At 44.4% G+C, this 24307-nt stretch overlaps 5 protein-coding genes across 6 annotated transcripts; 3 read left to right on the forward strand and 2 right to left on the reverse strand.

Moving 5' to 3' along the window:
• Positions 2064 to 7088, forward strand: LOC8080548 (protein GDAP2 homolog). 2 transcript variants are annotated; one of them, XM_021450979.1, is made up of 15 exons: positions 2064 to 2426; positions 2520 to 2597; positions 2685 to 2740; positions 3535 to 3654; positions 3771 to 3841; positions 3980 to 4073; positions 4149 to 4361; positions 4490 to 4741; positions 4896 to 5004; positions 5837 to 5904; positions 6009 to 6078; positions 6162 to 6236; positions 6319 to 6410; positions 6490 to 6603; positions 6835 to 7088. In XM_021450979.1, exons 1-14 carry the CDS (start codon positions 2064 to 2066, stop codon positions 6569 to 6571), a joined length of 1743 nt encoding a protein of 580 aa, XP_021306654.1. In that variant the 3' UTR covers positions 6572 to 6603; positions 6835 to 7088. The 2 variants fall into 2 exon arrangements, with proteins under 2 accessions (XP_021306654.1, XP_002465844.1); XM_002465799.2 differs by having other exon boundaries at positions 6490 to 7084.
• Positions 9342 to 11270, forward strand: LOC8085470 (inorganic phosphate transporter 1-2). The gene has a single exon (XM_002465800.2). The coding sequence runs from the start codon at positions 9440 to 9442 to the stop codon at positions 11006 to 11008; it is 1569 nt and encodes a 522-aa protein (XP_002465845.1). The 5' UTR covers positions 9342 to 9439; the 3' UTR covers positions 11009 to 11270.
• On the reverse strand, positions 11958 to 13887 carry LOC8085471 (probable inorganic phosphate transporter 1-12). Its single transcript, XM_002468450.2, has one exon. It carries the CDS (start codon positions 13764 to 13766, stop codon positions 12159 to 12161), a length of 1608 nt encoding a protein of 535 aa, XP_002468495.1. The 5' UTR covers positions 13767 to 13887; the 3' UTR covers positions 11958 to 12158.
• On the forward strand, positions 14151 to 20048 carry LOC8080549 (proteasome subunit alpha type-5). Its single transcript, XM_002465801.2, has 9 exons — positions 14151 to 14335; positions 14464 to 14545; positions 15558 to 15638; positions 16087 to 16200; positions 16281 to 16382; positions 16974 to 17032; positions 19045 to 19147; positions 19524 to 19589; positions 19671 to 20048. Exons 1-9 carry the CDS (start codon positions 14322 to 14324, stop codon positions 19761 to 19763), a joined length of 714 nt encoding a protein of 237 aa, XP_002465846.1. The 5' UTR covers positions 14151 to 14321; the 3' UTR covers positions 19764 to 20048.
• On the reverse strand, positions 21505 to 22650 carry LOC8085472 (ethylene-responsive transcription factor ERF096). The gene has a single exon (XM_021452048.1). The coding sequence runs from the start codon at positions 22476 to 22478 to the stop codon at positions 22077 to 22079; it is 402 nt and encodes a 133-aa protein (XP_021307723.1). The 5' UTR covers positions 22479 to 22650; the 3' UTR covers positions 21505 to 22076.

Here is a 24307-nt window from a genome sequence, read left to right on the forward strand (position 1 = left end):
TCCATAATTTTCATATGAATTTAGGCTTTGTTTGGCTACACTCTCCATGGCTTTGACTTCACCTATGCGGCTACCGTGCGCTCCTGTGTTTCACTATGTGATGCATAACTGCATTGTAGGTGCTCCAGCTATGAAGGAGCCAGGATTGGGGTACTTCGGTGGCTCCACCACAGTAGCACAAAGTGTTTTGCTACAACGCGGAGCCAGAGGCACACAGAACTTCTCCAAACAACCCCTTAATATTTACAGTTTAGATGAAAATTTGTAAATTATGAAGTTATAATCTTCTTAGGTTACATTATTCAAAAAGGGTAAATTCCATTAATATCCTTGTAGTCACAACTTTTGGCATAAAGATGCCTTCAAATAAAAAGGTGAGCTACAACACTTAGTTCTGCAACTTTAATATAAAATTTATCTTCATACTATATCGTATAAAAAATAAAATCTTTAGATATGTTATGAGGAAGTGAATCACTAGCCATCAAATATCCAAAAAAACATAAATTTTATATGAGATTGGATGCAGATAAATAAAGTTATATAATGTTTGTAGAACTTTTTTTTACACGAGAAAAAGTTAAAAAGAACCAATGGAGAAACAATTTATATAAAATCTGTAAAACTTTTCTATACAAACTAAAAATCTACTATAAAGTTGTACTTCCTTTGTATAGGATTTAGAAGTCGTTTAGGACGGCGACACGGTCTCCAAAACACAATTTTAACCTCTTATTTTTATAAAAATATTCAGAAAAAATATATTTATACTTTTATGAAAGTAATTTTCAAGATGAATCTATTCATATAATTTTTATATTTGTAAGCTTAATAATTTAAAAGTTATTGATTATTTATATTCTTAATGTTTGATCTAAATTTTGTCCAAAACGACTTCTGAATCCGATACGGAGGGAGTATATTCATCAATCTATAATTTTCATATAGATCTTATGATTTTAAGATAAAAAGAAATTTCACACCGCTTGAACCAGCGGCAAGAGAAATGACCATTTAAATTGTCAAAAATATAAATATCTAAGTGACCATAGAAGTATGTTTTTGCAATTATGGTTGCAATAGGTCTATTTTTTATTTTACAAAATTAGGACTTTTTTTTTACCGAAAACAAAATTAGGACATTGATACACCGATAGGTCGATTCCAACAGGTGACGATAAAAATCCATATCAGCAGTACTCAAAACATTGGCGACCATGTGGAGCACACAAAACACAAAACAGAACGACAGAACTCAAAATGTACTCAACGACACGTTCCCACTTCTAACGCCTTGTTTAGTTTACACTAAAATCCAATTTTTTTTCAAGATTCTCCGTCACATCAAATCGGCACATGCATGAAGCACTAAATATAAACGAAAATAAAAACTAATTGCACAGTTTACATGTAAATCACGAGATGAATCTTTTAAGCTTAATTACTCTATGATTGGACAATGTTTGTTAAATAAAAACAAAAGTTCTACAGTTTCAAAAACAAAAAATTTTCGGAACTAAACAAGGCCTAATGCCTTGTTCAGTTTGCAAAATTTTTTGGTTTTCGACACTCTAGCACTTTCATTTTTATTTGACAAACATTGTCCAATTATGGAGTAACTAAGTTTAATAGATTCGTCTCGCGATTTACAGATGAACTGTGCAATTAGTTTTTACTTTTATGTATATTTAATGTACTATGCATGTGCCGTAAGATTTAATGTGACGGAGAATCTTGAAAATTTTTGGAACTAAACAAGACCTAAAAGGCTAACCCTACCCATACGTTAGGCCCACATATCAGATACAGTGGGTATTGTCCTGCACGCATCGTCTTGCGTCTACAATTTCTGCAGACAGCAACAATTATTGAGTAATTTAATTACTCCTTCTATCTAATCTACTTTCTCTCTCCTACTCCGTCCCGTCGCTTCGATCCCCCGAGCTTCGCTCACACCGGTCACCTCCGCCTCCGCCCGCTTCGCGCGCGAACGCATCTCCTTCTATCGCTCCAGCCTCCAGCACACATCCCCATGCCCTCGCGGTCCTGATCCGGCCACAGCCATGCAGCACCGCTCGCCGGAGGCGGCGTCGGCCTCCGCCTCCCCGACGGCCGCGGCGGCGGCGGCCATGGCGCCGGGCGTCGGCGGGGTGGAGCCGGCCGTGACGCTCGACCAGGTCCCGCGTTGGAGCGACCCGGACCAGCGCATCTCCCCGCTGTCCCCCACTGCCGCCGGATCCGAGACTCCGCCCTCGTCCTTCCTCTCCTTCTCCGACCCGCTAACCGGGGACGACGCGGCCGCGGGGGCCGGGGGCCGTGGCGCGTCGCGGTTCCCCGTCGATCACGAGATCAACTCGAAGATCTACCTCTGGCGAGGCCACCCGTGGAGCCTCGAGGTCGACGCCGTCGTCAACTCCACCAACGAGGTCAGGATTCAGGATTCTCCCCGCGGCTGCTCAATCTAGCTCTGAAATGTTTCAATTCAGATGCTGATGGCCAGTACTTCTGTGGCTGTGTAGAACTTGGACGAAGCTCATAGCAGTCCTGGGCTTCACGCTGCTGCAGGGACGGGGCTCGCCGAGGAGTGTGCCACTTTGGTACTGTTTAATGCTGGCTTTGCTTCGTAATCTGGCTGCTAGAATGGGGATTGTAAGGTGGCTTTTCGTTTGTGAATGGTCTTGCAGGGTGGTTGCCGCACTGGGATGGCTAAGATGACAAATGCTTATGATCTTCCTGCCAGGTATATTTGATTAGTGACTGATAGCTTGCGTCAGATTGCATACTATTAATGGGTTTTGTAGTGTTCAGCAACAACATTGTTTTCTGGAAATTGTAACGCTGAATAAGCCCCTTTAGGTGATACAGGAGCTCCCCACCCCCACAACACAAAGGTCCTGGTATTGCTCATTTCAAATAGTAATATAGTATTCGATTTCACACACTTTTTTTAATGAGTTACAACTACAACTTGACAGTGAAGATCTTAGTTATTATGGTTAGCTAGATTTATTCGTATCTACCAAAATTTTGACACGAGATCTAGTCTTGTTTACAAAACACACAAGGCACACTTATCGCAGACAGAGTGAGGGAATTTTGTGTGTCATTTTCCCCTATGTCGATCAGTAGCTTGGTTATAAAAGAACCATGCATATGCAATGCACATATTATATTATAGGTGCATCGGTGGTGACTATATAGGAGTGAAATAAGCATCATAGTGTTATAACTTATAACTTAGGTGAGGTGATGGTAATTTCGGAGCACATTTTTTTTTCTTATTAATTGTTTGAGAAAGATAGGAATCATTATATGCTTTGACCTTCATACAATAAGGCTATTATTTTCTTCACAGCATATGCTTAAGTAGTTAAGTTTATTCCTGTAAGATCTATTGCGGGTTACTATGGCTGACTATTTTAAACTCATGAAATTTATTTGTTTGAACCTTGATAATCATTTGTTTTAAACATATCACAGCAGAACTTTAGTGCTCTTTGTTAAGGCTCAAAAGTTAATTATCTGGTTATGTAGGAAGGTCATCCATACCGTGGGCCCAAAATATGCTGTAAAGTATCACACAGCTGCAGAGAATGCGCTTAGCCACTGCTACAGATCTTGTCTAGAACTTCTCATTGAGAATGGCCTTGAAAGGTACTTATTATGAAAAAGGGGTATTTAAAAGTTTAGATTCCATTTCTAATGCTAGGCTTCACATTGAATGTTATTCAACTTTTGCAAGTAATTTATTCTGCCTTTGATGTGGTTAGCATTGCTACTGGCTGCATTTACACAGAAGCCAAGAATTATCCTCGTGAACCAGCTGCTCATGTGGCAATAAGTGAGTTCGCTGATTTGCTTTTGCTCTTGTACAGTTTTACTGTGGATGGGATTTGAAACGTGATTTACTTTGTACAACGATTTACATACTCCACGCTTAGTTTTTCATGTACTGTATTCTTCGGTTGAGATTGAGCAGGAACTGTGAGACGTTTCCTGGAGAAACAAAAGGACAAAATAACAGCTATTGTCTTCTGTACAATATCATCATCTGACACAGAGATATATAAGAGGTTCTCCAATCGAAGTCCACTATTAGTTTATCACGACAAATTTCCAATATAGGTTAATAATGTTTTATTCCTCAGGTTGCTTCCACTATATTTCCCTCGGGACAAGCAAGAAGAAGAGATAGCCGCATTGAAGCTTCCAGCTGATGTTGGGGATGAGAATGGTGAGACAGTAATAGACGAAAGGAAAATAAGAATAAAGCCCTTGCCTGCTGGGGCAGAAAATAGCAAAACACCAATTCCTACACTTGCAGATATCCCTCTTCCTGATTCGAGATTGACACGTAGAAGGTAAAATTGAAAGCACATGCATTTTTCGTGGTTCTGGTGACTGGCAGAGATCACCTTAAAACATAGTCTGTGTGTGTCCACCTGTTTAGTTATTGTTCATTAAGAATTTATCTGGTTTATCTTAACAGGAATTCTTTCAAGTTGGACTCATATTTGGATCCTGCTTTTATGTCTATAATTAAGGATCCTGATCTCCGACGCAAGGAGCAATGGGAAAAATCTGCTCAGGCAAACAAGGGACTTAACTTGGCTAACATGCTTGGGTTTGGTGATCTTGGCAGTCCACCATTATCTGCTGCTGAAGAATATTCACTTCATTCACGATACCTTGCTAAAGCGAATTCTATGAATCTGTCAGATGTTGCTGAAATGAAAATAATGTAGGCAATCTTATTCAGTTTTTATGTCCTTTTGTGGATTCTTTTTTTTTCTTGCATTTCTTTACATTTGTGATGCTAAAGGATCTTTATCCATCATTTTTCCATATTATCATGGTATTTTTGCCTTTATTTTTATGCCCTACATCAATTACAGTTACCGTGGAGGAGTTGATAGTGAAGGGCATCCAGTTATGGTCGTTGTTGGTGCTCACTTTCTTCTTCGCTGCTTGGATCTTGAACGATTTGTTTTATATGTAATAAAGGTAATTGAATCTTAACTCTAATTGGACATAATTAGACTTTTGCTATAAGAAGAGTATCAATTGTTATCTTCCTATACATAATCGTGCAGATTCCCTTAGTAATCATGTAGTTACTGAGTCTGCCCAGTCATTCCTGTTCTCTCTTGACCCATACATGAATGTCTTATTATTATTCTTGTTCCTTGTCTTGGCAAAAAATACTTGATGCAATTTGTCTATGGTATTTTCTTATTATAAAATGAATCCTCTTGGCAATGAATAGTGCATTTCTCAGTTGTTTTGTAATGGGGCAGCACTGCCCAAGTATCCAGAAGGTAAACTAGATATTTTGATGTATGCGTATTAAAATTGCCGATGTCAAATATTTTTTTTCTTTGTCCGTGAGTTGGCCTGGAGTTTCCAGTGTGAAGGATATGCTGGCTGCTGTGCAGCAAACTAAGTTTTCTAATTTCTACACTAGTTCACATTCATGATATGCAATACATTTATTATTTTTGAATGGTTGGTTTCCTATGGTGTCAATTTTCTGAAGGTTATAAAATATTAACAAAATAATGAATTAAGCTATATCAGCAATTTAATCAAATGGTGGGAATGGGTTGGGCCTAGAAAAGCAATCTCAAACCAGCTTAATAAAAAGAGGAGGGGGGAAGTTGTGCAAGCATTGTATAATGAAGTTTTTCTCATGCACTGTGCAAATAATTCCTCAAATTTCTCATCAAAATCCTTGCTATCTACTATCTTGATTCCTTGTTGAATAGTATTTTCTTCATACCTTTTGGCTCATTTGAGCAATAAATTATGAAAGTATCATCATATGCCATCCTTGCAGGAGTTTGAACCTCTGATTCAGAAGCCTTACTCAATTGTCTATTTCCACTCTGCAGCATCATTACAACCGTAAGTGTTGGATAAATATTCAGGATGGAAACCAAATCATTTTTTTGGCTCATTTATCTTAATTCTGGTATGTGGAACTGTTTTTTTTTCATTTGAATTTACAGGCAGCCTGATTTAGGATTCATGAAACGGTTGCAACAGATACTAGGTCGGAAGCATCAAAAAAATCTTCATGTGAGTATCTTATTTGACCTCATTACCTGGTTCTAGTTTTCGATTTGTAATATATTGATTCTTGATGGCCCAAATCTTCACAGACAATATATATACTCCACCCGACGCTGGGATTGAGAACAGCTGTTATGGCAATGCAGCTTTTTGTTGACGGGGAGGTACTTGCAGTGCAGATAAACCAAAAACATTCTTTGAGCTGCTCCTTGCTTGAAATTTCTGATTTTTTTTTTGTTCGATTAGGTCTGGAAGAAAGTTGTATATGTCGACAGACTTGTGCAGCTATTCAGATATGTACCGCGTGAACAGCTAACCATTCCTGATTTTGTATTCCAGTAAGCAATCTATTACTTGTTTGCTTTTCGTAGAGGTCTGCTAATTACTAGACTCCGTCTCAAATAATCAATCCTGCAGGCATGATCTTGAAGTGAATGGTGGAAAGGGCATAATCGTTGACCCAAGAACAAAGCATGTCTACCAGAGACCATCTGGCTGATCTGTCATGAACCTGCAAATGAGCGCTTCACGGTACCACTCTCTCTGTAGTCTGTACAGACTCTCTGTCCAGTCCTCTGTAGAAGGTCCTGTCCTCCTCTGTAGAAGAGTTCCCTTCTAGAGCTGCGCATTTTGTTGCTCTATGCTATTCCTTCTCCTTTTAGGGAGGCATATTTCTGTATAAACAAATAAATGCCGCATCTAAATGTCTCTCAAGTTGCCTAGAGCTGGGCGTGCTTATTAGGTACTGTAAAATTTTGACAGGTCCATAGATATTGAGAAATAAGATTGCAGTCTGTTCCGTCTCAGTAATTGATCGGCGCTTGGAATGCCTTAATAGGCTGAAGACTGATGTGTTTGCTGTTGCAAACAGTAGTAGCAAGTCCTCAAGACGAGGAAGAATAAAATCTTGTCTATTTTGCTTTTGGTTAGTTTGACAAAATTTGTGATTCTAATTCTGATCCTGAGGTTCTCCGTCCAAACATTATACTCTCAATACCTTTTATTATTATCATGAACCCATTTTGGAGGTTTTCGTTATTTGGCAACAATTTGTCCAAACATGGTACTTCATTCTAAATTATAAGACGTTTGACTTTTGACTTCGAATTTGACCACTCGTTTTATTTAAAAAAAATTGTGCAACATAGTGAAATTAAGTTATTTTTGAAGAACTTTTATTACTGGCCACGATAGAAGAAGTGATATTTTGTATAAATTTTTTGAATAAGACGAGTGGTTAAATTTGATGTCAAAAAAGTCAAATGTTTTGTAATTTGGGATGGATTGAGGACCCAGGAACCCACCTTGAATTCTCTCTTCTCATGGCCTTAGCTGACAAAAAAGGAAAACGCCAACTTGAAAAACTGCTGACGCATCACCTTAAAAACCACCTAAAAAAGTGTCGATGGGTCAAAATCAAACGACTATGATTGTTGGGTGCTAAATTTGGATAGAACTAGAGCCGAAGGTCAAAATTAGACAATCAGAAGATGTGATGTATTAAACACACTTAATTCCTAATGCATAAGTCTGCTCATAAACTAAAAATGTCAACTCGTTACGGTTGGCAACTAATCCACAAAATTCAACTTTTATATCACAATGTGAACCCGTCAAGCATGATGCTTGATAGACTGACGAAGTGCAGCTCTTGCGTTGCTTCATGGCATGGACAGTTGCTTTCTACTTCGAGCAGTATGTTACAGCGACTGTTCTGCTGAAATCGGCAAATAATGCACACCATAGGGTTGTTTAGTTCCAAAAAAAATTGCAATTTTTTTAATCCATCAAATCGAATCTTTCGACACATGTACAAAGCATTAAATATAGATTAAAAAAATAACTATAGTTCGTCTGTAATTTATGAGATAAATTTTTTAAGCCTAGTTAGTCCATAGTTGCACAATAATTGTCAAATGTAAACAAAAGTGCTACAATAGCACTTTGCAAAAAAATTTCACCAACTAAACACGGCCATGGATGGATGTAAACAGTTAACACTAGCACGGGCTGGTGGTCTCCGCAGGATTTGTTCGAGTTTCCAAAGGAAGCAATATGGAACGTAAATAAACAGCTGACATGAATAAAGATGTCATCCTTCCTCTCAGACTCAGAGTTACAAGTTCACAAGGAAAGTACTAATACAATCTCCAAATTGGTAAATGATAAGGACTGCAATATATCATACCATATACTAGCAAGTAAGCTACGGCGGGAGAAAATAAGTACAGATTAAATTGTGAGTTGTGACACATCAGCTGTTAAATTATATGGAGTAGTAGCTGGGAACCAATGCTTAGACGAACTCCACGGACATATATAACTACACAAGTCATTGGCAAGACTCGCATATTCGGATCTTTGCACATTATTCTCGCGTTGACAACTATGTTAGCAATATGAAAAAAGGGGGCACAATTAGTTTAGTAGGATTATCCGTTCCTCTAATGATCTGAGGCGTACTACTAACGCCGCAAATCAGTTCTGAATTGTGATTCTCCAGATGGATTGCAGCTCCAAACTGGAAGTCAATGGCCAACTGCTGAGGATGTAAAATAGCATAAGGCAATTAGCCGGCTACTACTGGCTTTCTGCATTGTTTTTGTTCTGAAAGTATTTTAACTTTTTCTTGCAAAATGAAATGGACTATCAGAAATGATAAAAGAAAATATAAATAATGTACACACGCCATGTCCCCTGAATCGAATATTTTGAGCGCTCCTCTTTGTTGTTTGTTGTTAGTTGCTCATGATGCCCCACAAAGGCAAAGGTCTTCCTCTTTTTTTTTTCAAAAAACAAGCACTGCGACTTTACAAGCATAAACATTCTACAAAATTTCAAAAAACTTTTGCAGCAACGCTGCGTTCACAATGCGGTTGCTTGCTATCAGCGTTGCGACAATGGCAACCAAATCCACCGTATCGGTTGCTGTGCCACCGGTTTCGTAGCTATTTGAAAAGTCAAACCCTCCAAACATTCAACAATTGAACTAGGAGCTGTAATAACAAAAATGAATAAGCTAGCTCTACGGCTGTACCTCTCCATGCAAAGCATTTGGCTTTGGAATACGCCAATCTTTTAGTACCAACATGTCAATCTGAGGAACCATTTCTGTAATATACGGATCCATGCATGCAGCCCATTCACAGGAGGTATTTTATACGTGCAACAAGCCAATGTGAGATTGGCTCTGCATCTTGCCGGTCTGATTGCCTATATATAGGAAACACCGATCGGGAAACTAACCAAAGCAAGCAGGCACACCGATCTTTTCTGTCAGTGTCAGTCTTCCTCTCCCTCTCTACTAGAGAGGCAACTTCATTGTTGCAGCAGCGGAGGAGAAGAGAGAGCTCGATAGACTGACACCATGGCGGGAGGTCAGCTCAACGTGCTGGCCACACTCGACCAGGCCAAGACGCAATGGTACCATTTCATGGCGATCGTCATCGCCGGCATGGGATTCTTCACCGACGCATACGACCTCTTCTGCATCGCGCTCGTGACCAAGCTCCTCGGCCGCATCTACTACCCCGACCCCACCTCCAAGGAGCCCGGCAGCCTCCCGGCCAACGTGTCGGCCGCCGTGACGGGCGTCGCGCTCTGCGGCACGCTCGCCGGACAGCTCTTCTTCGGATGGCTCGGCGACAAGCTCGGGCGCAAGAGCGTCTACGGCTTCACCCTCATCCTCATGGTGCTCTGCTCCGTGGCGTCGGGCCTCTCGTTCGGGAGCACGCCCAAGGGCGTCATCGGCACGCTCTGCTTCTTCCGCTTCTGGCTTGGCTTCGGCATCGGCGGCGACTACCCGCTGAGCGCCACCATCATGTCCGAGTACGCCAACAAGAAGACCCGCGGCGCCTTCATCGCCGCCGTGTTCGCCATGCAGGGCTTCGGCATCCTCTTCGGCACCATCGTCGCGATCGTCGTCTCGGCGGCGTTCCGGAACGCGTTCCCGGCCCCGCCGTACTTCGTCGACGCCCAGGCGTCGCTCGTCCCGGAGGCCGACTACGTCTGGCGCGTCATCCTCATGTTCGGCACCCTCCCGGCCGCGCTCACCTACTACTGGCGCATGAAGATGCCCGAGACGGCGCGGTACACGGCGCTCATCGCCCGGAACACGAAGCAGGCCACGGCCGACATGGCCAAGGTGCTCAAGAAGGAGATCGAGGAGGAGGAGGAGCAGGTGGAGCGGCAGGTGATCGGCGCCGACACCTGGGGCCTCTTCTCGGTGCAGTTCCTCCGGCGCCATGGCCTCCACCTGTTGGCCACCAGCAGCACGTGGTTCCTGCTGGACATCGCCTTCTACAGCCAGAACCTGTTCCAGAAGGACATCTTCACCAAGGTCGGCTGGATCCCGCCGGCGAGGACCATGAACGCCATCGAGGAGGTGTACCGCATCTCGCGCGCCCAGGCGCTGATCGCGCTCTGCGGCACCATCCCGGGCTACTGGTTCACCGTCGCCCTCATCGACGTCGTGGGCAGGTTCTGGATCCAGATCATGGGCTTCTTCATGATGACCGTGTTCATGCTCGCGCTCGGGGTGCCGTACGAGCACTGGACCAAGGCGTCCAACCACACAGGTTTCGTCGTGCTCTACGGGCTCACCTTCTTCTTCGCAAACTTCGGGCCCAACAGCACCACCTTCATCGTGCCGGCCGAGATCTTCCCGGCGAGGCTCCGGTCCACGTGCCACGGCATATCGGCGGCGGCAGGCAAGGCCGGCGCCATCATCGGCGCGTTCGGGTTCCTGTACGCGGCGCAGGACCCCAAGAAGCCCGACAAGGGGTACTCGCCGGGCATCGGCATCCGCAACGCGCTCTTCGTGCTCGCCGGAACCAACTTCCTGGGCATGCTCATGTCGCTGTTCGTGCCGGAGTCCAAGGGAAAGTCGCTTGAGGAGATCTCCAAGGAGAATGTGGATGGGGAAGCTGAGGCCTGAGGCCAATGTGTAGAGATCTGCACCTCTGCACGTACACTTCCTGCGCCCCCATGCATATGTGATGCACGTATGATTTGTTTGTATGCTTTTTTGCTTCTGTCATTGTGTGATTTATTACCTTCTGATTTTGTTGCGGTTTGTGTATGATTCGGAACTATTTCCGGGTAATTTCTCGATCGAGAATTTCATTTGGGTTGGTGTTTGTGTTTGGTTGACTGCATTCTCATCAGTAAATAAAAGCTACGGTACATATGTTTCTGCACTTCTCCTATGCCATTCGAATTATCCTAACTAGTTAGGAGTTGTTTGGACGAACTAAACTAAACTTTACTCCATGTGTTTGGATGCAAAATTGAAGGCCTAAACATGAACTAATCATGTTCTAACAAAAACTAACAGAGGCTGGTTGATGAGTAGAACTTATTAGAAAAAAGAATTTTTTAATTAGTCTATGTTTAGCCTATAATCCAATGACGTACTAAACTTTAGTCTGCTGTTCTAGACATGCCCCTCCATTCGATTCTGATAACCATTGATTGGGGAGATGTATCTCAATTCTAAAGTGATGGCCAATATGTTCATAAAGTAGCTAGTTCACCATCAACCACATCACATACCATACGCGCACAATCAAACACATTACATAAGCAAGTTCAAGCACAATCAAACACATTACATAAGCAAGTTCAAGCTTACATTCTTTGAGATCGCAGCAAAATTGTTCCAACGTTCTTGTTATATCGATTGATGAGAAAACGAGAGTGGACAACCAACCATTGGATGATTCTATTGAACCCTCTTATTCTAAATTACTCACATCTGCTTTGTACACTAAGCGAATTCATAAACCCTCAGCTTTGATGATATAGACTCTAAAAGTTTTATATGCATGTTGGCTTAACACACCCTCACGAACTTATATTAACATACGCATGTGCCACCATAAGTCTAACTCAAACAGGAACGGATATCACATACACAAACTCACAAATAGTAGCTTTAGATGCACATGCACTCTTCCAAGTTCCAAATCTATCCATACGTCTAATAACATGCTTACAAAACTTTCAATGTCATCTAGCTCCGTTAAAAAAACTCGTGACACGTGTAAATGCGTTCTGAAGGATTATACTATCTCAACTCCGGAAGGCTACACGGCATTGGCGCCATTGCCGGAGGCTTGGTCGCCATCGGCTTCGCCGGACATCTCCTCGAGCGATTTCCCTTTCGATTCCGGCACCAGGAAGGTGAACAAGAACCCCAGCAAGTTGCAGGCGGCGAGCACGAACAGCGCGTTCCTGACACCGATCCCAGGTTTATACCCGGCGTCCACGTGCGCCTTGTCCTGAGACTGCGCCGCGTAGAGGAAGCCGAAGGCTCCTATGATCGCGCCTGCCTTGCCGGCGGCAGCGGAGATGCCGTGGCAGGTGGACCGGAGCCGCGCCGGGAAGATCTCGGCCGGCACGATGAACGTGGTCGCATTCGGCCCGAAGTTTGCGAAGAAGAAGGTGAAGCCGTACATGACGGCGAAGCCGATGTGGTTGCCTGGCGTGGTCCAGTGGTGGTACGGGATGGCGAGGCCGAGCATGAAGACGGTCATCATGGCGAAGCCCAGGAGCTGGATGGCGAATCGGCCGAGGACGTCGATGAGGAAGACGGTGAACCAGTAGCCCGGCACGGTGCCGCAGAGCGCGATGAGCGTCTGCGCGCGGGAGATGCGGAACACCTCGTCGAGCGCGCTCATGGTGCGCGCCTTGGGGATCCAGTGGATGCTGGCGAAGATGTCCTTCTGGAACAGGTTCTGGCTGTAGTAGGCGATGTCCACCAGGAACCACGTGACGGCCGTGCCGAGGAGGTGCCAGCCGTGGCGCCGCGCGAACCGCGACGAGAAGAGGCCGTAGGCGCTGCCTCCGGTGATCTCGTCCAGATTCTCCGCCTCCGCCTTGATCTCCACCTGCAGCACCCTGGACATGTCGGAGGCGGCCTGCTTGGCGTTCCCGGCGACCAGCGCGGTGTACCGCGCCGTCTCGGGCATCTTGGTCCGCCAGTAGTACGTCAGCACCGCGGGCGCCGCGCCGAGCATGAGGATGACGCGCCACACGTAGTCGGCCTGCGGCACGGTGGACGCCACGGCGTCGACTAGGTACGCTGGCGCCGGGTACGCCCTGCGGAACACCGCGGAGAGGGCGAGCGTGACGATGCCGCCGCCGAGGATGCCGAATCCCTGCATGGCGAAGACGGCGGCGATGAACCCGCCGCGGGTCTTCTTGTTGGCGTACTCGGACATGATGGTGGCGCTGAGCGGGTAGTCGCCGCCGATGCCGAAACCGAGCCAGAAGCGGAAGAAGCAGAGCGTGGCCATGACGCCGGTCGGCGTGCTCCCGAACGAGAGCCCCGAGGCGATGGAGCAGACCACCATGAGCAGCAGCGTCATGCCGTAGACGCTCTTCCGGCCGAGCCTGTCGCCGAGCCAGCCGAAGAAGAGCTGCCCGGCGAGCGTCCCGCAGAGCGCGACGCCGTTCACCGCCGCCGCGACGTTGGGTGGCAGCGTGCCTGGGTCCGGCTTGGTGGGGTCGGTGTAGTAGACGCGGCCGAGCAGCTTGGTGACGAGCGAGATGCAGAAGAGGTCGTAGGCGTCGGTGAAGAAGCCCATGCCCGCCACGACGATCGCCGTGAAGTGGTACCACTGCGTCTTGGCGGCGTCGAGCGTGGTCAGCACCTGCAGCTGCCGCTGCCGCTCCTGCTCCTCCCTCGCCATGGCGCCGCGCGATGTCGACGTGCAGCAGCTGCTGCCGCTGCTGCTGGAATTCCCTGCTGCTGCCAAGCGCTCCAACGCGTTGCGGGGGTTTGTTACGCGAGATCGCAAAGGCAGAAGAACCGGGGTTTGTTACGCGCACGGATAAATACAGCTGTCAAAGAACGGCGCAGGTTGTGCGTGCCCCCGGGTTGTGCGTGATACGGTGAAACTGAACTCCACAAGTCCAGGGATTTCGGATGGCACGATCTGCGTTCCACCTGCTCGGCCCATCCACGCTTTCCATGCTGTGTCAGGGCCCAATTCCTCCGCGTGGCTGGGACCATCTGCCTGGCACGTGGGACCCGTCTGTAAGTTTCACGACGCGCCGTCTCCGTTAACATCTCGCCATCATCTCGGCTCTCTTTCAACTTCGTTCGCAAGAAGCTCAGAACAGAAGCCATCAAAAGTGGGGAGAGGCTGCGAGAGGGAAGCGAGGAGAGAGAGAGGGTGAGGGTAAGGGGAGGCGCCGACGCCGAGTTCTTGCTCCATCCCGCATCCGCCGCCGTCGCCGACACGATGTTTCTCACGAGGTACCCGATCCCTCTGATGTTCTGTTTTTTTCGCTTCTCTAAACCCTACCCTCCGATTCGTTAGCCGGCGGCGCGTCTGGTGTATGATGCGGCTGAGATTTCTCTGGGGGGGGGGGGGGTTCTTGCAGGACGGAGTACGACCGCGGGGTGAACACCTTCTCGCCGGAGGGGCGGCTGTTCCAGGTCGAGTACGCCATCGAGGCCATCAAGGTGAGATTTCTCTTGCGTCTCTGTTTGGGGTCGTAGCCAGTGTTAGTCTAAACGCTACACAGTATCTCACCCATTGTTTAGCGAGTGTCAGTAAAATTAAGTATTCTAGCAACTAGAGAATTATAGGTAGTTCCCACATGACAAATGACATAAAAAGTTCTCACATGACAAATGATGGACATAGTTGTTAGTTGATAGTACCTCTGTCCCAAAACTTGACACTCTAATAAAACATGTTACTGTAGCACGTAGATAGCCAGTGAGGCCCATGGACATTAAATCAACCCTCTGCAGCGCTTGAAAAATTGAACAACCCCCTAAATAGGGGCATCGGCAGTCATTTCACTCTCTTAATCTGTCTGAAATATCCTAGAATGTCAAGTATTTTTGGGACAGAGAGAATATTTCTTATATGGCAAGACTGTTTACATGGGCCATTTATGGCCTAAACTGAATAGATGTCCATGGTTTACTGTTTAAACGCTGTTAAGGTGAACACTGGTCGAGTGGTCGTAGCTGGACGGGGAGGTGCTGCATCGAATCTGAGCAGTGAGGGTGCCAAGATGCTCGGACTTGCTGTGTGTCATCAGCAGTTGATTTGTTTTTAGGAGGACGAGGCTAGCTTTGGGGGTTGGCAGTTGTGTGAGTGCAAACCTGAAAGGGTGTAGGTGGGTTTCTTAGGACTAACAGAATTGCTGGGGTTTATGAATTGAGGGTGTTATATGATGATGATGAAGTCTGGAGTATCTCACTCGTTCTTACTAATTGAGGTTTGCTATTTGTGTAAAAAGGTTTTGTGGTTCTGTGTCTTGTTAGTTGACTACTGTGTCAATTTCAGCTGAGATGCCATGTTTTTTTCCTTGACAGCCAGATTGTTGTGTCATTGGCATTAAGTAGAGAATAGCTCAAGAACAAACACCTGGACTAAAATGCCAAGATTTTTAGTCACCGGGTTTATGTGGGTATTTGTGACGAAGTGATGCTTATGTTGCTGTTTCTTTTGCTATTACAGTTGGGATCCACTGCGATCGGGTTGAAGACAAAGGATGGTGTTGTCCTCGCTGTTGAGAAACGTGTGACCTCGCCACTGCTGGTACTGAGTCACCTTTTCTTCTTCTTAACTGGTCATAGTGCTTAATCATACTCATACGGCTACGAACATCAGGATATTAAATTGAGAACATTGCTTGCTGGCCAAACTTATGTTTGTATGATTATCCTCTTATTTGGTCTATCATTGAATTCTCATGACTTCTTATACAAGGTTTATTTTTAGGGAGCTCCTCTTTCACACAGTCGTTACCTTGTTGGTTCAGCCCTGTATTCTATGCAATTTTGTCCGCAATATATTGTCATCCAGCTGATGGAATCTTAGTGCTTTAAACTCTTGTCTTCATGCAATTTTGTGGCTTGATAACAGTAGTAGTTTTATCAGAGGATATAGCAGCTCCACTTAGCCTCTGGTTTTCATGTTATATTCTGTTTCATGTTTAACTTGTTAGTCATTGAATTCAATGTTTCTTTGCTCTGTGATGTCATAGGAACCAAGCAGTGTGGAAAAAATCATGGAAATTGATGAGCACATAGGCTGTGCCATGAGTGGACTTATTGCTGATGCTAGAACACTAGTTGAGCATGCTCGTGTTGAAACTCAGGTACTTTCTTGGGTTATATACATATTTATACTTGTTATAAAGCTTGATCCCTTAATCTGACTTGCCATCTTGACAATCAGAATCATAGATTCTCGTACGGGGAGCCAATGACCGTAGAATCTTCGACACAAGCTATCTGTGACTTAGCTCTGCGCTTTGGTGAAGGTGACGAAGAGTCAATGGTGAGCCTCATTATTATTATACCACCTCCAGGACGAAAGAAACAAGACTAATTAGATGCAGACTACCTCATTTCCGCCTCTTGAAGGGGTTTATACATAAATCTTGGTTTTGCTGCATTCTAAATGTGGTTTGATGGTTACCTGCTTATTTTATTTCATTTTTTCTTTACTGTGGAGGAAACAGAACCTAGCAGATCATTTAGGGGTTCTAGTTAGTGCTAGTACTCCCATAATGAGTACTTTGAGAAGAGATAACAGATACTACCAAACTTTACAAACGATGATGAATAGTTAGTCGAGACCTATACTGCTTGCATTGCCTCTACATCTATGAGCATTATATTACCACAAGGGGGTCTAATGATGAAGATTGACCCATGGTTACTTTAGTTCAGTTACAAAAGGTCAAAAAAATTTACCAACTATATTTTGATGTTGCCAACCCACTAGTTATCTTTGCAGCATTTATACACCCAGTGTCCTGTAGTTTATGTTTCCATCAAAATAACTCATAGATGAGTGTTTTAGAGTGGTAATCACTTCATTTATTGTATGGAGTTGGACTCCTTATATACTTATCTATTTGTGCAGTCACGGCCATTTGGAGTCTCTCTCCTAATTGCTGGACATGATGAGAATGGACCTAGCCTGTAAGTATTGATCCATTTAGCTAACTGAACTGGGTTTTCTTCAACTGCTGGCTTTAGAATCAATTTTTTTCCTTGTGTGTTGTTTTACTTTTTTTCTTATGTATAGAATGATTGTACTATCATGCATTGTAATTGATTCTATCATGCTGCCCTTTTTTAGACTGTCATGCTAAAGTGGGCTGTACTCCAGTACAATCATTGTACTATCATGCATTCTTATTGCTTTTTGCTGGCTCTTTCTGGATTGGCATGGTAAACACTATTTTGAATGAAGTGGTCGATGTCTCTTTGCTATAGAGTTTACTCTAGAGTGTAGACTTAAGGTTTGTTCAGCTCCCATGAAAAGTAGAATTCCAGTAAAAATATGATAAAACAGAAATCCATGGAACCTGCAGCCAAGAATTTTCCAATCATGCCTTTATAGTTGAGCTATCTTTTCATTCTGCAAGGTCTTCACTTATAACATGCATACATCCATAGTTTGTGAATTCAGGGGTCGTAAGCTTCCTAGAGTCGACCTCATACGCTACAAGGCTGGTCTTATAGTCGACCCTAGCTGCAAAAGCCTGAGGACCGGTCTTAGCCCAAAGACCTGACCTCAGGGAGTAAAACACGAATTTTCCCTAGATTCTCTTCTCTCTCCCATGATCACCCAACTGCCCCAGCAACTCCATGCTCGTCCTCCTTTGTGTGCGGTAGATTTTTTTTTATTTCTTGTGTGGTATCCACTCTTAGACACAGGGTCTTTATGCATAGCAGGGTGAGACCTTATGTTAGGTGGATCCCTTAAGGCCTTGAACGCTATGGATACCCTAAGGTGTATACTCTGTATAGAAAGGTCAACTTTGATCCTCAGTAGTAATTTTCTGTGGGTTTTTTTTTGTGCTCATGCTTCATATTTCATGATTTGGTACATATTTGTATTAAGTAGAAGAATAAATTACACGGCCGGTCCTTAAAGTATTACGTAGTTTTCATCTAGGTCCCCAAACTACGAAATCACACGTCTAACTCCCTAATGTATTTAAGTGATCTCATCTAGGTCCCCAAACTACGAAATCGCACGTCTCCCTAATGTATTTAAGTAATCTCATATAGGTCCAAAATATACATAAGGAGGGTTAGAAACTGACATGGTCATCCACATTGATATGATTTAAGCACATGACCCCTGATTTAAGCCCACATGTGCGGCCGCTGGCTCGTCCCTGCTCACCATCACAGCGCCTGCAGCATACGACCTAGTCATATAGGCAGCAATGGCGGCCGGTTACACTACCGAGCGGGGTAAGGTAGATATGGGAGAAGAGGGGCTTGGTTTGCGGTTATCCGGTGTTACGCTCACTCGTGTGACCAGCCGCCATTGCCGTCTACATGACCAGATCGTATGCCGTGGGCGCTGTGATGGTGAGCAGGGCCGAGCCAGCGGCTGCACCCGTGGACTTAAATCAGGGATCATGTGCTTAAATCATATCCATGTGGATGATCATGTTAGCTTTCTAACCCTCCTTATGTGTATTTTGGACCTATATGAGATCACTTAAATACATTAGGGAGTCAGACGTACGATTTCGTAGTTTGGGGACCTAGATGAGATCACCTAAATACATTAGAGAGTCAGACGAGCGATTTCATAGTTTGGGGACCTAGATGAAAACCACATAATACTTTAAGGACCGGCCGTGCAATTTACTCTAAGTAGAAAAGTAACTCTTTCCCTGCTTCCAATTTGTTGCGGGGGAATTTCTTTGTTTACCACTGGAAGTTTAGCCAACTCTCAGACATGATTTTATTGGGTGTCATGTGTACATGCTGGCAGATGCTTGTAGTTTACTTAATGGAATATTGTGTGGAGATCAGGCACTTAGAAGTTATAGATTGGGCCCTTTTTATGTACTGCTCATTCTGCAATCATGTCATCATTTATCTGATGTTGGACAAATCCTTGTCATGATCAAATACACAGCCGATGTACTTCTAAGAGTTCACGGTTTGCCTTTTGTGTGCTGCAGGTACTACACTGACCCATCTGGTACCTTTTGGCAATGCAACGCAAAGGCAATTGGATCAGGCTCTGAGGGAGCTGATAGCTCCTTGCAGGAGCAGTACAACAAGGTATGACACAAGATAAATGCTAAACTAATCAACTAGTAATTGTACAATTCCAAAGAGATATGCTAACTGTGAACCCTAGTTACATCAAAGCTCAGATAAGTGTTTATAAACTCAATCTGGTTAAGAAGTGTCCAAGAGCGTTACCTCAGTTGCAGTGCTGCTTACAATTCTTTTATTATGCTACATCATTGCAAGATTTTGCTTCACTATTCCACAAGGATGTAAAATGGGATGATAATGGCACCCTTTATGTCCTGTAAAAAACATGTATATGCGTAACTGCAATATTTGAGAGCAGATCCGGAAAAAAATGAAGTTGACTCTTATCCCTATGAAAGAAAATATAGAATAATGCCTTGCTGACTTCTTAATGCAGGAATTGACCCTCGAGGAGGCAGAGACGATAGCCCTTTCTATCCTGAAGCAGGTTATGGAAGAGAAGGTAGGTCATGACAGACCACTCCATACAAAGCTCTGTCGAACCATTCATCAATATGTGATCTTATTTCCCCGTTCTAAACAGGTGACCCCAAACAACGTCGATATAGCCAAGGTTGCCCCCAAGTACCACCTCTACACCCCTGCCGAGGTCGAAGCTGTTATCGCGAGGCTGTGAAGTGCTTCCGAGCTCACGCCATCAGTCGGTAATAGACAATCCTTGTACGAAACGTGGACATCTTGGTTCTTGATTATGGCTGTCATCGTACTCTGTTGTAACTCCACAAGGACAGTCGATGGTAGTTTGATTCGCAGCTCAGCCGGCTCAGTTGTCTGTTTCTAGTAGCGTTGAGCGTTGAGAACATTGTATTGCCAGAAACAAAGTACACTTATTTTTCTTTACTGTTTCGCCTTCCGTTTTGTGGGCAATTAGCTGATGCTCGTGATGTGATTGCGCCTGGAATTTTTAGTCCTGCGTGAAATGGCAGCGGTGGTATCCTGTGGTTTTCAGGCGTCAGTTATTTATTTTTGAATGAAAAATACACGCCCAGCGGGGGTACGTAGAAGTCGACCAGGGAGGTGGGCCGCGAGGGGGTGTGGCGTGTGCCGCCGCTGCGTGGGCGTGGCGGTGTGCCCAGGTTTGGCAGATACCTCTTGGCGTTGGGGGAAGGATGCTTACGTGGGCGCTCTCTTTTCGTTGCCCAGGAAGGTCGCGCAGGGGTGGGGTTTCCGCAGTGGAGAATCAGCATTGGTCCCATCAGCCTTGACTATGGATTGCTAGTGGACATGTCGAGTGAAAAGGCTAGCTAGGGGATCTTTGTGGTACAAGAACACTTTGCCATGCATTTGTCGGTGGACGGGGACAGGAGGGAAAAATCCGTCCCAAAAGTTTATACATTGTTTATCTAAATGTTATTAAATCTCTCTAACTTGTTCTGGCCTCATGAAATTCTTATCTTAAAAAGCCTGCACAAAATTGAAGATAATTCTCATAGATGGCGTACGTTGGGCATAACTTGAAAAATGAAATAGACTAGTTAAGAATGCAGTGACTTCAGAATCCACAATGCTTCTCGATTCTATTTTGACCCGATGTACGTATATATGCCGTGTGCAAGTCTGATGTTCTATATTCCTTGCTATATATATATATATATATATATATATATATATATATATATATATATATATATATATATATATATATATATATATATATATATATCCTCAACGATGAGAAAAGAACACAACGTACGCTGTACGAAAGAGAGAAAACAAGCATTATTTTCCAAAGAACTTATGGTGACAAGTTGAAAGTTTGTGAGCAATGCTCTGAGCCTGCTACTCGTTTGCTTAAACACTCATTAATGGTTAGTTCAAAAAACACTACACAGTGACCAACTGTGTGTCCGATCGATTAGCTCTAATGATTTAAACGGTATAAGAGATGGAGTTTTCAGTTGTCCATTTTTAGAATAATCTTGAGGAGTCACACCACGGCTGAGCTGTCGGAGGAGCCGCACCATGCCTGGCCGTGTGATGAATTTCTTGAGACACGCGGCTTCCATGAGTGGGCCTGTACGGAGACGCCAACATAGGGAGGCTGCACCCCAAATTTTTTTCCAGGACACTTACTCGGGCACAGCACATAGATAAATATATATATAACTATATACATAACAAAATATTTATTGCGTGAAGGAGAAATTAAAAACCTAATTAGATCTTAGAATAAGAATATTCCCAATGTCATTTTCTCTCCTCATCATTTTTAGAAGTAGGTCCATACATCATCAGTTCTCTTTTCATGCACAACAACCAGATGTCACAAAAATCAATTCTTGAGACTTCCACAAACATTCAGCTACATATATATAGTTCCCATGAAACCAGATCTTTTTCAAGAACATGATATTTTTCACCAATGAGAGGACGATTGGACTATTGTTTTAAGAAACAACATTTTTTAGGTGTATGATCATATGCACATATATTTCATTCATTTTCGAGAGAAAATGGCTAAGTAAATATGCATAATCTTATATAGATTTATGTAAATGCAGTAGCATTGTATACAGCTGTATATGCATGTGTAAGCGCTGAACCGCATGCATGCACCATGGTCTATACTTCGGTCTTCGTGGTGACGACATTCGAGCACACGCTGCAATGGTCTAGCTTGCTGGAACAATGACGTGTACGTAAGCTGTTTAGGGTGTACACGTATGTGTTCATGCATGCAAGTCATGGCCCGGTAGTAGGTACTCCGTATATATGTCCATGCTCCAGGGCACAGGCACCGAGATGAACAGGAGAGGGTGGTGGTATTCTTAAATCTTAATCTTTCGGTATTGAGTAGTATATAACTAAATATATAATTGTTGTTTCCTGCTTTTACTGGAAGCAGCTCGATCGAAGAGCAGCGTGTAGCGGTGGCTACCATGTAGGAGTACGTTGCCGTATCATCATCATCATTGATCACGTACGATGATCAGTAGTTTTTGTTGTACTTGTCCTCGGCGAGCATCTCCTCCAAGACCCTGTCGTCGAGGCACTCCAGCTCCAACTTCTCCGAGTCAGGAACAGGCCGGGGCGCCCTCCCCCTGCTGGCGCCACCACCCATGGCCGCCGGAGCCGACGTGGACGAGGAGCCGCCGCCGCCGCCGGTCTCTCGGCCGCCGGCAGCCCCTGCTGGGAAGTTGAGCACGGCCGTGGCTCCCTTCATGGCGAATGCGGCGCGGTCGTAGGCCCTGGCGGCCTCCTCGGCGGTGTCGAAGGTGCCGAGCCAGACGCGGGAGCCGCCGCGCTCCGGGTCCCGGATCTCCGCGGCGAACTTTCCCCACGGCCGCTTCCGCACGCCGCGGTACTTGCCCTCCTTCTTGTCATCCTCCATTGTTCACTTCACACAGCTTGATTCTGCTAGCTAGCTAGCTCACCTCTATATATCCTAGCAGCGAGCAAGCAATAGACTATGGCTATATATATATATAACTGTGCGTGTGTGCTGCAGTGCTATAGTATAGTGTAGACTACTAGCTTAGCTAGCTAGAGTAGATATGATAGCACTGTAGGTGGAATATGGGATGTTCATGGGATTCTGGTGCACACAGCAGCTATTTATACACGGTGAGCGGCATACTATCTATACTATACGGTATTGCATTGCATGCAGCTACTAGCCGTACCTTTTACTGCTATTATTTGTTCCCGGGCCGGCCGCCGCCTTCACTAGCTCGAGAGTTGCGTTCCGTTACGTCGCGCTATCTGATGATCGACGTAGACCGTTCTACGGTGTGTCTGGTCGTGGTCGATGATATATACGTACTCTAGCCCAATCTGCAGCCACGATCGACGATCATATCCGCCTCGCTCCTTTTTTTTTTAATCTGATCGATCTGATGATTCTTCGATCATTCTCAAAAGCTAGTGATCGAAATGCCGTTAGAGACGACGGACATTTATTTTGATCCCGACAGCAGTGAAGACCATATATATAGCTCTGGCGGCTGCTGCTGCTCTCTGCTGGTCGGCCAGATTTTACAATACTTTGCCGTCAGTCATGTCGTCCATACATGCATCATGCTGCATGTTTGTGACGACGGCGCGCGGCGGTACAGTACAGTATGATACTCTAGCTCTAGATAGATGTGCAGTGGAGGTCGCTCGCTGCGCGGCGGAATCTCCGTCACGTGGGTGGCACGGCCTGACAGCGGACTAACGCGAGAAAAAGCCGCCGGCGCCGGTGCAATTTTCTCTCTCACTCATCTTTGTATCATATCTAATTTTTCTGCACATATTTTTTCCTTATATATACACAAGAATATAGGTAGAGGCCTCCCCTATTACTAACCCTTTAAAAAAACCTATCACATCTCTTCATATCTTGGTTCTTGTGTAGACATGATTTCTTATTAAGAAACCATTTTTCTCCTCTTTCTTCTTTAATTGCAGTGTCATGTCATCTTTTCTGCTTAGTTGACACCCTAAATATGAACATAGAAACCATGTGGTTTGTCGGGAGCCTGACCAGCAACTGTGTATACCAATCGGACGATGAAACCGGTGACGAATAACTAAAAAATCATAATTTTTTGACAGTGTCTCCAATGGCATTGGGTCAACAATAGAAATTGATGATAAAAAAAATACACATCAGACGTTGAGGAACTCATTTGAAGGTTCTCCGGTGCATACGCTACCAATATATGTTATTTAATTAGTACCACCCTTTGTCACAAATTATAAGTTATTTTAGATTTTTTAGCTACATAACTCTCGTTATGCACATAGATATACGAAATGTCTAAATACATAATAAAAATTGTGTATCTAGGAAAGCCAAAACGGCCTATTAGTTGAAATTGAGGGAGTACCACGTTCTTTCTCGAATATTTAAAAGGTTTGCACATCTTTATATTAAGATCGAGAAATAGTAAAAGTTACAACGATGTGCCACGAACATGGCACACTAGTGAGGGTGTTAGTGTAATACAGTCGGTTCTGCCCTTCCTAACATAAAAGCACTACGTTTTTATCAAGAGACTAGCAAGAATAAATAAGTGGCCATATGTAGCAATCGTAAAATTAGTTGCATGGTGACGGCAAAGATGTCGAATAGTCCTTGTTCTTACGTATGGGTATGGGTAGGAATCAGTCTAATATTCGTCTTCCTCTGGTCTTGCGTTGTTGACAGATTCATAGAGAATCATGCATACCCAATCT

Source organism: Sorghum bicolor, chromosome 1 (genome assembly GCF_000003195.3).
Source record: "Sorghum bicolor cultivar BTx623 chromosome 1, Sorghum_bicolor_NCBIv3, whole genome shotgun sequence".
Lineage (NCBI taxonomy): Eukaryota > Viridiplantae > Streptophyta > Magnoliopsida > Poales > Poaceae > Sorghum > Sorghum bicolor.